Genomic DNA, 18,855 nt, shown 5'->3' with positions numbered 1-18,855 from the left:
TGTCTGACAACTTATGTATAAAATGTCACAGATAACAAATTACTATTGGCATATCAATTAATTCAACTTGTAACTCGTAAAATCACAAAACCACTATTGTAGGCTCTATATCTGAAGACAGAATTTATTTCCTGTATATATCACTAAAATATTAATTCACTATCAGTGGCTGTGTCATCAGCCCAATGAACTTGGTTGAGATAGTTATTTAGAGATTGTCAGTAGTGTTCAAATTAAAAAGAAAAATGGTTTAATGCTTTAATTACCCTTGTGTAACATTTTTACGATATTTTAGATGGTCAAATGCATATAAATGGCATCACTAGGAAGTATGTGGCAAACAGACAGTTGAACTGTGCTAGAATGAAGTGTGGAATATATGTAGCAGTGTTCTGTTACACTTAACGATGCTTAATAAAACATTAAAGCTAAACACACCTTTTCTTCCCACCTGTCTGTTTCTGTAATAGCATCCAGATCCCAAGAAAATCCAGATCAACCTAACGGGCTTCCTTAATGGAAAGAATGCAAGAATATTCATGTCGGAGTTGTGGGAGCTATTGCTGTCAGCACAAGATTCAGTTAGTGGGATCCCTGTGCAGTTTCTTGAGCAGAAGAAGGAAGAGATAAAAAAGAGAATGGTATGTCTAATAGCATGTGTAAAAAAACCTCATTATTCTCATTAAAGTGTGTCTTCAGCTGCCAGAGGCTGCAGGTGGGTGTGTGTGTGTGTGTGTGTGTGTGTGTGTGTGTGTGTGTGTGTTTTCGACAAAGACCTTGTTGGCCGAAAGCTTACATTGTGACAGTTTTTGTTGTGCCTGTCTGCGACTCACGATCTCCACTAAATGGTGAGTAGCAACTTTACTTTTCAAATATTGTTACCTTCCATCTTGGATTTTTCATTGTTTGAAAAACTCATTATTTATATTATTTTTATTAGCATTTGATCTCTGCTGAGTTTCTTGGTGAATTAGGTTGTACATGAGTATAATATTGTTTCATGAAGAAAAGGGCCAAACAGTGAAAGCAGTTCACCATGTTTGTGGGATGAGGTGCCCTCAGCATTTGATTGGTGAATTCCCAAATGATGTTGACATAGATGTGTTTAGAGACGTAACAAAAAAGAAAGGGTTTAAAATGGAAGCAGATGTAATTTAAAAATAGTCACAACAACATGTGGGCTGGTACATAGACGAAATGCTGCATTGACTATCACAGCAGAAATTGGAGATGTTAGTCTCATCCCCAGTCAAAACATTTTATATGTATTACCAAGGGAACATTTACTAGAGATTGGTGTTATCAAATTTCAACCCTGTTTCATTCTGTTTGAAGTTATTTATCGTAAACATTTGATTCTGGTGTGATTGCAGTTTGCAAGAAACAGGCCCTGGTACCAGAAATTGCTCATAAGAGTTAAAAAAAGAGAAGCATTGTCACCCATAGCCAATGGTGTAGGTTTGCGAAAGGGAAACAGCACTATTTAAATTTAGCGAGGTCTTTAGCAGGAAGAATAATATGTAAAAGTACAAATTCACACATTTTGTAGGAAACACCTGTATTCCCAGTAGTACTTTGCAGAAGTTTTCTGTGTTGCACTACGTGTTATTGGCCTAGACATAAAGTTAGTAACATAACATTGATGTGCAGTAATGTTTGAGATAAAGTAATACCAACATCCATTTTAATGGCTCGAATGTTGGTCTGTTTCTGTGTGTGTTTCACCTGGTGGTTGAATGATGGCAATAATTTTGTCCTACAAGCTCCATATTTTTAAGTAAATAACATACTCCTTAAAAAAAATATTATAGTGTGGTGCTTAAATTAATATATTTCAGCCCTGAAGGAAACATATTAAAAGTGAAAACTGTTCTGATTAAAAGAAGTAAAAGTTTCAGATAAGTCATCCATTAAAAAAAAAAAAAAAAAAAAAACTAACTTCATGGAGTGGCCCTGAGTGATAGGATATGCTGGAGATGTCCTAAAAGCCAACTAGAGCTATCATGTATGCATTGGATTGTATGTAGGTACCTTTTTTTTTTACATGTGTATACCATTGGTTGTAAGTTTGTTTTTAAGACTCTCAAATTGGAAACAACACAAATGACTCTTAAGAATTAATATAATCACAGTATTCGATACTATATAATGCCGGATTTAAAAGGAGCAATTTAGACGACCTAGCATGCTCCCAAGGAATTATAGGTGCTAGTTGACAATAAAAAAATTAAAATTGTTCAGTGTGGGCAGAAAATTTACACAGAAGTATTCGTTGAAACAGTTGCCTGCAGAAATGGTGCACTGAATGTGATGTGCTTCATATGGCAACTACTGCACGATAAGCTTTTTGTGTTGTATTTAAAACATTGTAGACCCTTACAGACTTAATTTTAAAGTGTGTTCACTATTTTCCATAGGCAAAATAGTACTAACATCTAACCGTATAGAAACACTTCAGTTATCAAAAGAACAATAAATTAGCTTTCAACGTAAGTCCTCCAAATCTACTCTCACAGACACACTTAAACAATGTTGTCTTTTGGGTGTGTATTTTGTTAGTCATTGAACATGACTTTGTCAGAAAATTATGCTGTCTGTTACTATTTATATCTGTATGTCTACTGCTTAGTGTCTCTTATGTTTGCTGAGTAATGAGCTATCACCATACACATGTGTTCCACACTGGATATTCTATTGATGTGTAATATGTAATGTAATTTATGGGAGAGGGGTTGTTCAATAAATAATGCATGCTTTTTTTTAAAGTAGGTTGGTTTTATTCAGGATTATAATACACCATATTATTCTCCACTACTTTAGTTACAAACACCTATTTTTCAACCTTATTTCCATTCAATGTGACAACCTAACATGACCTTACTGGGAGGTCCTGTATGTCCACATGGTACCGCTCTACGACCTTGTTGCGATGATGAGACAGCTCGCTGAAAAACTCATCTTGCTTTTGTTCACTTCCAGGTATCCGTAGATGTTCTGCAAGTGCCTATGAATTTCTGCGGTGCTCTGGTTTTCTGCCAAAAGAAACTCGATAACAGCGCTCTACTTAAAACTCACATCCATTACAGATGCTGTTTTGAAGGCTACGTATAGCATTGCCACATGTCAGAACTTCATGAAACTATAGGGGCTGAAATGGGAACACCCCACCATGCTCCATAACAAATTACACATTTTTCAACCAAAATTGGCTGAGGAAAAAAAATATAATTTGCATCACTTGTTGAACACCCCTTGTAAATGGGCAGTATTTGTGTAATGTACCATTGGGACAAACAGTGGTACTATCTTTTGAGCTGTTCCATATAGGGTATTTCCTTGACATATCTGTTGACTAAGCAGTTTTTAGAGATAGTGGCATTCATTTTTCATTTCAGGAAATTGTTCTCATTTTGTCTGTTTTCACAGGAGGAACAAGATAGGCTTCAGGAGGCAATGAAGACTAAACTTGAAAAGGGTAAGGAGCGAGACAGCAGTAAAGATCGCAAACGGAGCAGAGACCGTGAAAGGGAGAGAGACAGGTATGTATAAGGGCAAAAAACTGTCTTGTTTGGTATTTTAGAAGTCTTAATCTTTTTAGAGCTGTAGTGTCTACTAGCTCTGCTGCACCTTAAGACTCCATTCACTCTGCATGCCAGGTTGGCCTGGGATGAGATGTTCTCCTCCCTAGGGCATGGGTGTGTGTGTTGTTATTAGCATAAGTTAGTTAAAGTAGTGTGTAAACGATGGCCTAAGCAGTTTGGTCCCTTACGAAGTCACACAAATTTGAACATTTGATGAGATGTTCTGCATCAGTCCATGCGTAGCCCAGCCAGTGCAGGCTGCCATCCACAGTATTCAGGGGAAGGTTCCTTTCTCCTATTTTCGTGTTGGTGGTATATAAGATTATGCCACAGTTTCCTTAAATGCTTTTATTTCCATTGTGAAAAAAGAAAAGCCTACTTTTCGTTTCGTGTGATTTTTTAGTTCTGTGATACATCCCAATTGATTGTCAAGAAAGTATGCAGTTCAAAAAATCTTATTTTTCTTCATGTGGTAATGTAGCATCTAAGCTTAATAATAAACTATTTACCTTTTCGTAGTTTGTAACAGTCATTGAGAAATGATGTCATATGTCAAGCACATGTACTAGCTTTACAAGTTATGTAATCAGAGAGTTTGATAGTGGGTAATCTACTGTTAAATATGTTTTTGACCATACATTATTGCTAGTGGAATATAGTTAAAAGCAATAACTAAGTTTTTGAATTGGTAGTGACACTGAGGTGAGTCTCATTCACGAGTAAGTGCGAGTTATTGAGTAGCATTAATGCTGTGTTCGCAAGCCTACCTAGTTCATGTGGATAGAAAAACCAAATTACTAGCAGTGCAGGTGTAGTGTTGGCCCCACATGTTATTTTAATGATTTTTGCCCAGAAAACCCAGATGAATACTAATTTTTCCCTCAACAATGACTGGTTACACTGGATGTGGTTTTACAACAGGCCACCGTTGACATTCTGAAAAGCAAGCAATTATTTGCTGTCCACATTCTACCATTAGTAGCATGTACATTCAGTATTTGGAACTAGATGATAAGCATAAATTAGTCTTAAGATGAGAAATTGCTGTGGATGGATTATTTATAAAAACTTGTCATTCTTCATAATGACTTTCTATTTGGAGAAGAAATATGGCAGAGGCCAAAAAATAGAAACATCTATAAATATACTTCTATGTCTAAGTTGGTTAACGCACAAGGTTTTCATTTCTGAAATTTCCACTTTTGTGTTTCTGTGAGAGGTAGTAGCACAAATTGTAAATAATTGCATCAACTCTGTCTCCACTTTCAAAGAACTGTACACAGCTCTTAGGAATAATATTTCTTTTAGGAAATCCATATGATGAAACCAAGGAGAAGTGGAACTGTGTGAGTTGCTTGATTTCACCATGCCAAATTTCTAAATTCTCATCTCTGCCCTTAAGGAGATTCAGTTTTGGCTTTTGCTATTTTAATAGAAAGAAGAAAGGAAGATTAGGATTTATAGTCTGCTTGACATCGATGTCATCAGAGGCTGTTAACAAAAGACTAAGGACAGGGTCAGCAGACCTCCAAACACTGCAGGGCTGGTAAACTAATGCAGGCATGCATGTTGTTGTTGTTGTTCCCAGCCTCCGCCCTGACCCCTCCCTTGGCAGACCGATTTGCACTGCAAGGGGAATCAACACTCATTAATGGCTGACACACAAAGTTGTAGTTCATACATGTGCAGCCATCAGTTGTTTACTGTCAACCAGTCTATGCTATCATGTAGAACAAAGATTTCAATGCTTTTAGTGGTACTGTTTCGATGGTGCAGTGACTCGTCGAGTTTGAAAGCATAGAAGAAATGGGAGGTTACGGACTGATCCCATAAATAGCACCAGATATTTATGAGAATTCTTTACTTCACATAAAAAAGTAAAAACTATCCCAAAAAATTTTATTCGTATTCTAGAATGAATCCTAACAATGGAAACTCCAGGCAGGAATATAAACAATGTAGGAAAATACTAAAATGTAGACTTTCACGCCCGGAAATATCATGTCCATTATAATTATCCGGGCTGTTATGCCGTGGTCGGTTGATGGATTCTGTGTCCACTCCCAACGTTTCGTCTCCAACTGCGGGAGACATCTTCAAGGGGGTCCGTCGCTCGATTGAAGGTCCAACACACCCACTGGCTCGCTACTGACAGACAGTACAGTCAGTAGCGAGCCAGTGGGTGTGTTGGACCTTCAATCGAGCGACGGACCCCCTTGAAGATGTCTCCCACAGTCGGAGACGAAACGTTGGGAATTGACACAGAATTCATCAACCGACCACGGCATAACAGCCCGGATAATTATAATGGACATAATGTAGGAAAAGATAGGTTGCTACTTGCCATAAAGATAGCACATTAAATTATAGACAGGCATAGTTCAGACACTTACAATAAGCTTTCAGCCACGGCCTTTCTTGGAAAAAGAGTAACGCACACCATTCGTTCAAACAAGCATGCACACCTCACACACACATGACCGCCAACTCTGGCATCTTGGGCCACAATGGGTAGAAGCAATCTGGAGGGGATAGCTGTGTAGATGTGGAGGAAGAGAGGAACACTGTCTGGCAGAGTGCGCAATGACTAGAATGCCAACAGGCACAGTGTCAGGAGATTGTAGGGCAGGGAGGTGGGGAAAACAGCGAAATAGGAGAGGAGTGGGGAGGGACGTGGAGGTACAATGGCAGAGGATGGCAAACAATGTATGTCCCATCTCCTACAGTCTTTGTTTGCCACCCTCTGCCAACACATCTGCCCATCTTTTCCCTGCTCCTCTCCTCCTTTGTTCTGTTTTCCCCACCAGTCTGCTGCACAACTTACTGTCACTGTGCCTGTTGGCATTCTTGTCCATGCACACTCCGGCAGGCAGTGCTCCTCTCTTCCCCCACTTGTACACTGCCATCCCTTCCTCTTCCCCACCCCCTCCAGATTCCTGCCACTATCCACATGATGTTTCATTCTGGCCTGAGCTGCAAGAGTTGGCGACCATGTGTGCGTGAGGAGTGCTCACTTTGTGAATGAGTGGCATGTGTTTATATTTTTCTAATGAATTTTGTGGCCAAAAGCTTATTGGTAAGTGTCCTTTAGTTGTGCTTGTGTGCAACTTAGCATGGTATCTTTGTGGTAAGTACTGATCTATCATTCCCTACATTGTCACAACGAATTCTGATATATTTTAGTATGTGCTGCAGAACATTCTAGACCTGAGACACATCAGGAAGTGATTAGCGACTGACAAGGAACTGCGTGTAGCTCTCCAAATTAAGATGTCTTTTAAAGAACTTGAAATGAAATCAAGGCCAAGGGTATGACATTTCACTGGACTTTTCCCTGGATCACCTAACGTGATTTTGCCAAGTTTTTCACTTTTATCTGCCGCTAGGGTGTTTCCCTTTCATTTCCACCTCTTTAATTTGAAGAATAATGAAAGAGTGGAAAAAATATGAGTCTTCAGTTCTGTATTGTTGTAGATGAAGGAAAATATGTGGACTAGTTAATTTAGATGGACTAAGTAACTTTGCATGGATCATTACAATATCTGTAAGTTTTCTTCACTGGTTGTGAAATGTGAAGGAACTTCTTAGAACAAAAGAAAACATAACCATTGACATTTCTATTAAAAGCAAATGGTAGATTTCTGATACATAATACTGCAGAAGGTGAAGCATGACTCAGCGACTTGCACCTGCCCCAATCTCACACTGAAAGTATGGAACTTTCTGAATGTCACCAGCTCAGTATGGCTGTTGCTGTGCTGATGTGGCCTGCCACTGGTGTAGACCACAATGCAAAACAGGAAGTTTGGTATCACAGCCTGGCCTGGCACTTCTTGGCCCAGCGTGCAGTGTGAATACACTTTAAAACTTTACTGTAAAGCAACAGAAAATTCAACAAACCTAACTTCTTATCTGTATGTATTCTTGCTTGTTGAGCTGTATTGTAGAAATACGCAAAATAAGGGAAAGGCAATCACTCACCAATAGCAGAGTGATGTGTCGAACATAGTAACACAACAGAAAACAGCATTCACACTAGCTGTTTTTCTAGTAATAGTACACACAGTCTCTCTCACAACCACACAAAAAACCCAAATGCATGCACTTGTGGCTACGACAATTTCAGGTTTGCTATGGCAACGGGGAGTGAACATTTGGATGTCTGTGTGGTTGTGTGTGTGGCTTGACTGAGCATACTATTGCTAGAAAAACAGCTAGCATGAATGCTATTTTGTGTCATGTTACCATGCTGCACACATCAATCCACTTTAGGCGAGTGTTTGCCTTTCCCCTGCGTTACGTACTGCTCAGTCCAGGAATTTCCATTATTATTTATTGTAGAAATGAAAGGGATGGCAACTTGGAATTCTTTATCAGTCTGCATAATTGCTGTTTCATTGCTGATAAATTACTTTGAGTTGTGGTTTGTATTTGTGGCCTTGATATAGTACTTCGATTCGGATGTGGTATTCTGATCCTGCAATATTACATAAGAGCTTCTGTTAAATAGTTTCCTGTTAATTTAATCGTTCATGTTTTGATTTATGTGACACAAAATAATTTTTTATTTCACTCTGTAGAGTATTTCGATAATACTGTTACTGGAATCTGTCTCGTAATAACTATCATTGTTGGACATAGATATTTACTTTTAATTGATAGGTCCTGTTTTCTTTTGTTTCCTTTTGATATTATGTAAATTATTCCAAAATATGATTACCACATTTCTGTTTTCTAGGAAACGGAGCAGATCAAGAGAGAGGCACAGAGACCGTGACAGAGAAAAGGAGAAGAAAGAGCGTGACAAGAACAGGGAAAGGGAAGAGAAGGAGAGGGAGAAAGAGAAGGAAAGAGAAAAAGAACGTGAAAAGGAACGAGAACGTGAAAGGGAAAGAGAGAAGGAAAAAGAGAAGGAGAAGGAGAGGGAGCGAGAGAGAGAACGTGAAAAGGAGAGGGAAAGAGAGAAAGAAAGAGAACGAGAAAAAGAAAAGGAACGTGAGAAGGAGCGAGAAAGGGAAAAAAGGCGGAATGAAAACAACCACCATTCATCTTCTGGGTATGTTGTAAATCTTTCTTCAAGATTATGATAATTTTAGTGCGTAACTCTTCACACAGTACTGCAAAACAGCTCAAATGGTACCAGAAATAATATTGTTCCACAATATGTATGTGAATGTATTGTTCAGAAAAAGGATGACAAGCATTTGACGGTATGTGCATATGAAACTTCCTGGCAGCTTCAAACTCACTCTCTCTGTAGTAATTGCCGTGTTGGCATCACAGTCGTAGAAACTTGCATATACCTTCTGTTTTGATAATGTAAAGAACCAAATCTCTTACAGCCATTTATACATTAGCAACAAGTATATTAATAACTGTTCATACTATCATATTGTATTTTCCATGATTAATGAGGCAGTGAAAATAATCAATAAGGCAATGAAAAGAAATAGCTTTGATGTGATAAACTTATGAATTGATTACTGAGGTGCAGTAAATCGTGGAGGCTATAGAATGTATAAATTGTTAGTTGAATGGATAAATATTAGTAATTGTGCACTGAATTGGTATTTACAAAGTGAGATAATAAATTTAAATGCTAATATGTGTCATAAAAGCTGCTGGTACTCATTATAAAAATAGTCCTTAAAGTTGGATTCCATTGGGAACCGTGTGCTCAGTGAGTGCAATATTGGTATTGTAAACAAGAAAACTGCCAGCAGTGTTAATTTGCACCGGATTTTGTGTCAACATATTTTTAATTTTCTCGCGATTTACACATTACAAAAAAAATGTTTGTAGAGAGGATATGATGCTGGCATAATGTTGGCCATCCAGTAGTGTTTATAAATATTAAGTGGTTAAGTTCCTTGACATCAGAGCACTCTATTCAGTGGATTTGAACGGGTAAACGAGTGCGAGTTGTAACAATTTGTGCTGTATCTCTCACTGCTTGCTTCGGTGTACATGGCATGGTGGCTGATGGGAGTAACTAGGTTTGATCAGATAAAGATATCATGACCAATCACAACAATTTTCAAACTGTCTCTGCTTTGCAAATGCAGTTTTGTGATTGTTGTGATCATCGTGACACCTTTGTTGAACCATATTTAGCATGTTTCGGCGTATGGCCACATGGAGCGTCAGTTGACACAGTCATTCACTGTGTTGCTCAAATGATTTTAGTGTAAACACAGCGCCGGTTACGTATTGTATTCATGCTGAGCAAAATGTATTTGGAGAATTTATTCTTGTTGGCAAGTGCAGTATTTACGTATGTATTTTTTGTAATGTGAAGGAAAAAAAAAACAGTGTTGGTGATAGTTTGTGTGTGTGTGTGTGTTGGGGGGAGGGGGGGTTGTCTACATAATTGATAAGGCACAGTACCTGATAACCTCAAAAAGATGAGTACAGTGCAAGAGATGCAGAATAAAATATATTCAAACACCATACAAAATACTTATTTACATTTGACAGCGATAAAAAAATTCTCGAAACGTGTTGTGCTAAGCATGAAAAAATACGTAACTAGTGCAGTATTTCATTATTTAAATAATGAATGACAGCTACTGGCTTTTCAAAAACATTGATTATGACATTTGAAATTAAGTCAGATGTTTCCACTTCCCAGACAGTTAACGATTCCAGTTACATCAGTGGTTTTTATTAGATAATAAACCTTTATTACATAATAAAAAAGTCCCTGACAAGTCTTTTGATGCCTGTTACGTACATACATCATACATACAGTGCAAGGGGGTATCCTAAACGTAACTTACACAGCTTAAAGCATTTTTCCCCACATTTACACAATTTTTTTTTTTTAAAGTCCCTTGAGAAGTTTAAAAGGGGGTTTCACTGTATTTAAAATCATTTATTACAGAAAATCAGTTAGACAGTGAAGCCATCTTCAGTTCTAAAAAAGTATGTCATAAAATCAGACATGAAGAATATACACGCAAGCCACATCTACACTCATGCTTATAAATTACGTATAATTGCAGAATGTGGTGCCACACAACATGGCACTACACAAAACTGGTGCTAATAGCATAGAGACATAGGGAACACACACGACAGATCTGTAAGTCCACGATATTGGTTTTAAGTTGAGAAAACCATCCTGAAACACATGCTACAAAATGCCAATGTGGGATATGATCACCATGTACACGTGCACAGGCTGCACAATAGGTTGGCATATTCTGGATCAGGTGGTTGTGCAGCTGCTGGGGTATAACCTCCCATTCTTGCACCAGTGTCTGTCGGAGCTCCTGAAGTGTCGTAGGGGTTTGAAGACTTGCAGCGATACATCAACTGAGAGCATCCCAGGCGTGCTCGATGTGGTTCATGTCTGGAGAACAGGCAGGCCACTCCATTCGCTTGATATCTTCTTTCAAGGTACTCCTTCACAATGGCAGCTCAGTGGGGCCTTGCATGATCATCCATCAGGAGGAAGGTGGGACCCACTGCACCCCTGAAAAGGCAGACATACTGGTGCAAAATGGCGTCCCGATACACCTCACCTGTCACAGTTCCTCTGTCAAAGAGATGCAGGGGTGTACGTGTACCAATCATAATCCCACCCCACAACATCAAACCATGACCTCCATACAGCTCCCTTTCAAGGACATTAAGGGGTTGGTATCTGGTTCCTGGTTCACGCCAGATGAAAACCTGGCGAGAGTCATTGTTGAGACTATACCTGGACTTGTCTGTTAACATAACCTGGAACCACTGTTCCAATGACCATGTACTCTGTTCTTGACAGCTGGCTTTACGGGCTCTCCTGTGACCAGCCGAATAAACCATGTCTGTTCAGTCGTCTGTAGACTGTGTGTCTGGAGACAACTGTTCCAGTGGCTGCGGTAAGGTCCCGAGCAAGGCTACCTGCAGTACTCTGTGGCCGTCTGTGGGCACTGATGATGAGATATCGGTCTTCTTGTGGTGTTGTACACGTGGACATCCCGTACTGTAGCACCTGGACACGTTTCGTGTCTGCTGGAATTGTTGCCATAATCTTGAGATCACACTTTGTGGCACACGGAGTGCCTGTGCCATGGCCTGCTGTGTTTGACCAGCCTCCAGTCACCCTAGTATTCTACCCCTCGTCAATATGTGTTCTTTGAGCCATTTTCAACACACAGTCACCATTAGCATGTCTTAAAACATCTGCACACTTACTTGCTGCACCGTACTCTTGACATGCACCAACACACCTCTGTGTATGTGGACTGCTGCCAGCGCCACCGTGCGACGACTCCAGATTAAATGCACCACATTATCTACCCCGAGGTGATCTAAACCCGAAAACCGCCCACCAGAGCATTGTTTCACCATGTATCAGCACTATCCTTAATTTATTAGCTTGACTGTAGTAGATTACACTTACAGTGTATAGTATGTACTGAATATTAAAGTTTTTTATATCATTGTAATAAAAGCACATATTACAACTTCAACATGGTGTTAACAAATAGCAGCCGCTCATCCTAATGTGTTCCTTCTTCTTATCTAACCTTTGGAGCTTCTCTTGTCATAGATGGTTGACCCACAATAGACTTTTCAGGTGAACCTGTGTTCCTTGATCAATTATCGTGAGTTTTGACTTGCTAAGGTTGAGATCCACTCCTTATGATAGATTAACATTTTTTACTTTTGTTAGTAACTCAGCAAGTTCGTCTTCATTGCTCGCTAAAGCTCAGTGTCCTCAGCAAGTCGGAGTTTATTAGTAGTTCTACCACCATTTGAGATACCTGTTGTCCAGCCATAAAGAGTGTTCATAACAACATTTTCTGAACAGGTGTTGTACAGTTGGGGGTATATAACACAGCACACGGCACTGCCCGACACCTTTTGATACACTGAATAAATCAGATGTGCCAGCACTTGTCTTCACAGCAGTGAGGTGATTAGTGTATAGGCTGCTAGTAAGTGCTGTCAAGTGTTGTGAGACTCCAAACTCTGCAAGTACCTGCTACAACTTTTCCCAGACAACACAGTCAAACACTTTCCTTTAGTTAGGGAAGCAGATGAAAATAGGAACAGAGAACTCTCGTGATTTCTCAGCTATTTGTCATGCATGGAAGATCTGTTAATGACTTCCTTTTCCTTCAACAAAAGCTGTTTTTTTTCTGTGTATTTTCAAGGCTGAATGTATGGCTTCAGATGCTGGTTTAAGGTGTAGAGCAAAATTTTGCTTATACGGGATGTAAGAGCAATAGTTCAGAAGTTGGAGTTGTTCCTGATGGACTTTTTATTGTGTGGGGATAAAGAGAGACATATGCCAGTTTTCTGACCAATACCCAGTTTCCCATATTCCTGTAATCAATGAATGCAGCACATCATCTCCCTCCTGTCCCATGTCTTCGATCTCAGCAGATATACTGTCTAGACCATGGGATTTATAGTTCTTCAGACTTCGAATTTGCTTTCACTGTTTCACTGAATAATATTGTAGATTTTGAAGCTAGTTGTTAAATTGCTTTCACATCACTCTTTCCATCTCGGAATGATGTCTTCCTTGTCTCTGATAGACTTGCTTTCTTATCATCTAACTCTCACGCCCTAGAATTAAATTCACTGGTGATGCTGTAGAGTTACTTGAAGAGATCATGTGCTTGATTGTGATACAATGTTGTTCTATTGTATCACCGTTGCTGTGAATGAAGTGTGAACCATCCTTCCAATAATTCTGTTTTATTTCTCCGTGTAGGTTCTTATATCTGTCTTGATCCTGCATGGTGCGGATACCAGTTTTCTTCAGACTGCTTCTCTGTCAAGTTAATTGTAGTGTGAGCTGTAGTATCCTGGGATCTTTTGCACTTTGTGGCCATTCTTCTTGGTGGATTTGAGCTTAACCCACATTTTCATGGCAGCAGAATGTGATCACTACTGCAGTCAGCAACAGGGAAGATCTTAAATACCCAAGACTGAAATGAAGTTTCGCACTAGGATGAAGTAAGCTGCATCATATGACATCTCTACAAATTTATTCCCCATATCTACATATTTGTATCTGTCTGCCCCTAGAGGGCTCAGAATTGTATGTGTAATATGGCAGAGTGTGACATAACTATATTGGTGTGTGAGAAACAATGTGCTGTAATTAAGTTTTGAATTTGAAAAGTTTGTCCACACTTGGAGTGCCCTCTCTTTCAGCATTACAATGCCAGACCATACACGAGTGCACCAACATATGCAACATTGCAGTGTTTTGAGTTCACTGTTGTTGATCATTCTCCATACAGTCCCAATTTGGACCCATCCGATTTTCATGTTTCCAAAACTTATAAGAACTTCTTTGAGGACTTCACTTTGCTAGTGGTGAAATGGTGCAAGCAGAGGTGAGATTGTTGCTCTGTCATCAAAGTCAAACATTCAACAGCAACAGTATCAACAACTGTATTTTTATACTAAGATAGTATCTGTTCTTTCGGACATGTCAGATACCAGATACCATCTTAGTATTTATATAGTTAAGGCTCACCGGCCACTTGACCATCTTCTTCTCCTATGCGAATGCACAAACAGTGCCCGAACTGTTGCGGGAATCGGCAACGCGCACGAGTAATGAGTATAATGGGTGGGAGCACTACGAATGTAGTGCGGGACAACACGTTGAGAATGTGTGTTTCGCAGGAGGCGTGCCAGAGATAAATCCCTGCAGTCACGCTAGCCTGTGTGTCCTCGGTGGCTCAGATGGATAGAGCGTCTGCCATGTATGCTGGAGATCCCGGGTTCGAGTCCCGGTCGGGGCACACATTTTCACCTGTCCCCGTTGACGTATGTCAATGCCTGTAAGCAGCTAAGGGTGTTCATTTCATTGTAACAGCATTTTTGTTGTAGTATACAACAAAACAAGCAGAAAGAATCAGTTTTGATGGCTTGCTTGGGAGAGATGTGTTAGTCACCGAGGTTACTATGTTGAGAAATAAATAATGTAGGCATGATGAATAAAGATATAGAATGTTAACAGGGTTTATTTTATTTAAGGTACTTCAAGAGTTTTCTCATAAATTCTGAGGCATTATATTTTTATATTTCTGCGTACCCTCATACCTGCCTTATTTATTTCTCTTGCCTAGACTGTTAGGTCCAACCACAGATTGTAAGTGCATGTGTAGGGTAGTATCTCCAGTTTTAGTATTATTGCCTGTTGTTAGTTAGGGATCTTACTAAGGACTTCTTACTGTTGTTCATAGAACTCTTCTATCTCCTCATCCAATGCTGCAGCAGTAGGGGCAATGGTCTGAATGATGTGGACTTTACATGAAGAAGCATTCAATCTGATGGATGTGATCCTGTCATTAATGGTTTCATAATTGAAAACTAGGGAAGAGAAATCTTTTTCATTTTGCAGTGAATGTGAATATAGATGAGATTTCTGCTAAAAATGCAAAAACCCAAAATTTCCTATTACTTGCTATTTCATAGCAAATTATATCCAGATTAACTTTTTTGTTGGAGATAGTTTGAAATAGTTTTATTTACCACTTACAGATATTGAAAATGTAACCAGTTTTCGGTTATTGGAATTGCACATCATCTGACAAAACCCAGTTAGAGAGTAATGTGCATAAGGACATGTTTGAAATATAAAAAGTTCACGAATGCAACAATGTATCAGTGTGCTTGAAGCTTTGCTACCATGCCTATTGTGGGTATTTGAATGGTCTGCTTAAGATACACATCACATAATGCAACCTATTACTCAGATGTGGGAACTAGCATTTGCAACAAAGAAACACATACATTTGTTAATTTGCTCAAATTCAAAAGTTGGTATAATTTGGAAGTTTTTAACTTAGGCAGTTAAGTCAAGGCTGTTATGAACTGAACTGTGGTTGTGTCGACTACTGCTATAGCTCAGGCCACAACTGCCTTGTTAACAATACTCCCCAACCTCAAGAAACAGTTGTTCATTAGCTGTTCTTGAATGCTGTGTGTTGTGCATTGCTCATTCTTTTCTTATTTTGAAAGAAGTGAAATAGCTAATTGTCATCCACCAAGGATTTAGATTACAACCCTCGCATTACCAGACAGCATTGACACTTGTGACAGTGTATCAGTTCTGCTTTCACAGAACATGAGTGTTGGCTGCTGCCCTGCAAGATGAGGGTGAACTTGTTTCCCCACACCGCTCCTCTTCTATCTGATGGTCAAAATTCTACTGTGTTTATGCTCATGGCCATCTAGCAGTTTATATTGTCCGCCCTTTGCACTTAAGCGATTGGAAAAAAAGTCACACACATTTCAACCATGACGAAATTCTTCCCCTGACTTTCCTATAGAGTTGCTTGCAGGTCTACTTCTACAGTAAGTGCCTTGTTGATTCGACGTGTAGTGCTGTCAAGTATGGGTCGCATGGCTATGGATGTCTACAAAAGGTCGAAATTAATGTTCTGTACATTTTATAATCACTGAATTGAGCAGGATTTTGGAAAAAAAACTTGGAAATTTTTACGAAAGCAAACATTCCAGTCAGATAGTTCCTCAATTGATACTTTGTCAAGTCAGTTTCAAATCCTGAAGACTTTGTCTTTACTCGTCTAGCATGAGAACATTTTAAATGTGTGCTTCTATTTGTTTACCAGAATAGGGGAATTACATTTAGATTTTGCCAAAAGTAGATGATATATTTTCTGGTCCTTACCAATTACACTTTTATTCGTATTTCTGGAAACAACTTTTGCAACACGATTTCTGCTTTGGTCACTACTCCCTATTGGTAAGTAAATTGTTATAATCTATTTCTGACATTTTATCTGATTAGTCCACTTTTTAGCTTTGTGTTTATTCTCATTCTGCCACTTAGTCCGTAATTTCTTCAGAGATATGGCAACCACATAGCCTCTTTTTTTAAAAACTAACATGTTGTTATTCACAGTAAATCTACTAATTCATGCTTTATCCTGTTGTGCTTATACACGTGCCTGATGCTAATTTGGTTGATCTCCCATTTTTTACTGCACTTACAACAATGTTATATCCTATTTGATCTTACTTAACTAGTCATTCAACTTCACTAACCTATCTTCAGACCCTAATTTCTGCAGTTTACTGTATTTTCCGCAGGCCTTTCTCCACAACTGTAGCATATTTTATTAAAATCATTTTGATAAACACCTGGACACCTGCTAAGACACATTCACATCTACTAAGTTAATTTTTCTTATTGTGCTACCAGTTTGTCTGTAAGATAGTAAGACGAAAAAGTCATTTAAATTTTTAATATTTTATTTTGTGGCCTGATGATCATCTTTAAGAGAAAAACTGGTCCCACAGTGGATTCACAACTATCAATGTATTTTCTTGCAGGTTTGTGCCCCAGAATAAAACATAATGGAAACTCTCCATAAAGAAGGCACATTAAGCTGCAGACAGGCACAGTTAAGACACTTAGAGCTTTTGGCCACAGCTTCATCAGCTAAAGAGAAACACACACCATTTGTACACACAAGGAAGCGCACCTCATCCACACATGACCACCACCTCTAGTATCTCGGTATGAGAGGGAGGTGGTGGTCGTGTGTGCATCTCGATCAGAGATGCTGTAGTTGGTGGTTATGTGTGCTTGCTTACGTGTATGAATGGTGTGTGTTTCTATTTTGCTGATGAAGGCTGTGGCTGAAAGCTTTATGTAAGTGTCTTTTAATTATGTCTGTCTGCAGCTTAATGTGTGTCCTTTACAGTTAGTAGCGATCTATCTTTTCCTACATTGTTCACATTCCTACCTGTAGTTTCCATTGTTCGACATAATGTAAACTATTGGGTTCCGAAGGTCCATGTTATTGCCACTTTAGGCTAACTTTATGTAGGAGGTTGTTGGCACAGAAGTTCCTGTGTGTGCATCGTGGTCTGAATTAATTGCCTTAGTTCCTTCTGTCCATTATTTTCAATATTGTCACTCAGATATGAACATGCAGGAATAGTGTGTCCAGCAACTCTTTCTTTATTGCTAAGCAACTAATTGGATTCATGGCATTTCCTGTTGCAGGTTGCCTGTCTAATAGTTTCCACAGCCAGAAAAACTTTGATTTTTCAGTATTTCATATAATTATCGAGTGAATTTAAAAGTTTAAAATCGCCATGGTTAACTAAGAGATATTACCTTATGTTAAAGATTTAACACATGAAATCAAATATTTAAATCATAAACTGTATATGTCTAGAGGCAGTGTTATTCAGTGGCGCACAAATTACTTGGACTGCATTTATCCAGTGACTTCCAGCAAACTTCACACGCAATTTCAGATCTTCTGTAAACTTTTTCTCCCTTACATGCTTAATGCCAATTAATACACCTATTCAGTTGTCCAGCAATCAGAAATTTAAAGCTCTTTTATGCCTGGAAGTAACATTCTTTAAAGAATCTGGAGTTTACTGGCAGTACACTAATCTGGCAGGCCAGAAGAGTTTGGGAGGACACATGAACAGCACTTACAGACATAACCCTACACTCAGTACCGTCATGTAAAAGTCTGTCTGTCTGTGTGTTAGCCGTAATGCCAGAGGGTAGCAACCTGTTTCACTGCACTATGTGAATGCATGAGTGATTCATATTTGTTCTCCACAGATCTATCCATCCATAGTGTTGTTTTATTAGTATAACATATGCATGATATATACTTACTTTTGATATCTGTTTGTGTGTGGGGGGAGGGGGGGGGCGGCGGCGTCTGTTGTTTACAAATCCGCTTTTGCATTGCTCTACTTTGTTACCCTCCTTACCTTGTTCATACTTCCCTGTCCCCTCACTACATACATAACTCTAGCAAACAGCTCTATGATAACAAATGTCACCACAGTAATAAGTATGTGTGTGGCTGTTTATGTGTGAATGTGCATAGTTTTTCATAAGAGCCAGGGCTTGAAAGCTGGTTAGTACTGGGTTCTGTTAGATACGTGTGTGTGCCATACAGTAGTCTGCTAAAGGTGAGTGGTCACCTACTCTAGATTTTTTTTATAGATAATCAACAGTGATTTAAAGAGCTACCTCAAACCATTAAAGCTTGTAAATGTTGTGTGTGTAACATGGTCCTGTAAAATAAATTTATCTCTATTCTCAGATCAGAATCACCACCACTATCAAAGATTTCAAATTCCCACAGTGGAAATGGTCATACTAAAAGGGAACCTTCATCCTCTCCAGAACCACCTCCACCAGGAGAGGAACCAAACATTGAGCTTCCAAAAATGTAAGTAAACTAGATGGTATACCTTGCCACCTAGATTAGTCATTATTCTCAATTCCTCTGGAGGAAAACAAAAC

At 39.0% G+C, this 18,855-nt stretch overlaps 1 protein-coding gene across 7 annotated transcripts in view; it reads left to right on the top strand.

Moving 5' to 3' along the window:
* Window positions 1-18,855, top strand: part of LOC124544845 (serine/arginine repetitive matrix protein 1) — a 145,038-nt gene that overhangs the window by 25,710 nt on the left and 100,473 nt on the right. For all 7 annotated transcript variants that reach the window (XM_047123556.1, XM_047123554.1, XM_047123555.1 and 4 more), the window contains 4 exons: window positions 471-641; window positions 3,427-3,539; window positions 8,320-8,637; window positions 18,653-18,781. In XM_047123556.1, coding sequence (XP_046979512.1) covers window positions 471-641; window positions 3,427-3,539; window positions 8,320-8,637; window positions 18,653-18,781 — 731 coding nt within the window. The remainder of the gene's footprint in view (window positions 1-470; window positions 642-3,426; window positions 3,540-8,319; window positions 8,638-18,652; window positions 18,782-18,855) is intronic.

The sequence above is a fragment of the Schistocerca americana genome, chromosome 8 (genome assembly GCF_021461395.2).
Source record: "Schistocerca americana isolate TAMUIC-IGC-003095 chromosome 8, iqSchAmer2.1, whole genome shotgun sequence".
Lineage (NCBI taxonomy): Eukaryota > Metazoa > Arthropoda > Insecta > Orthoptera > Acrididae > Schistocerca > Schistocerca americana.
The sequence above is the reverse complement of the archived record's forward strand: the minus strand, read 5'-3'. Positions and strand labels throughout refer to the sequence as shown.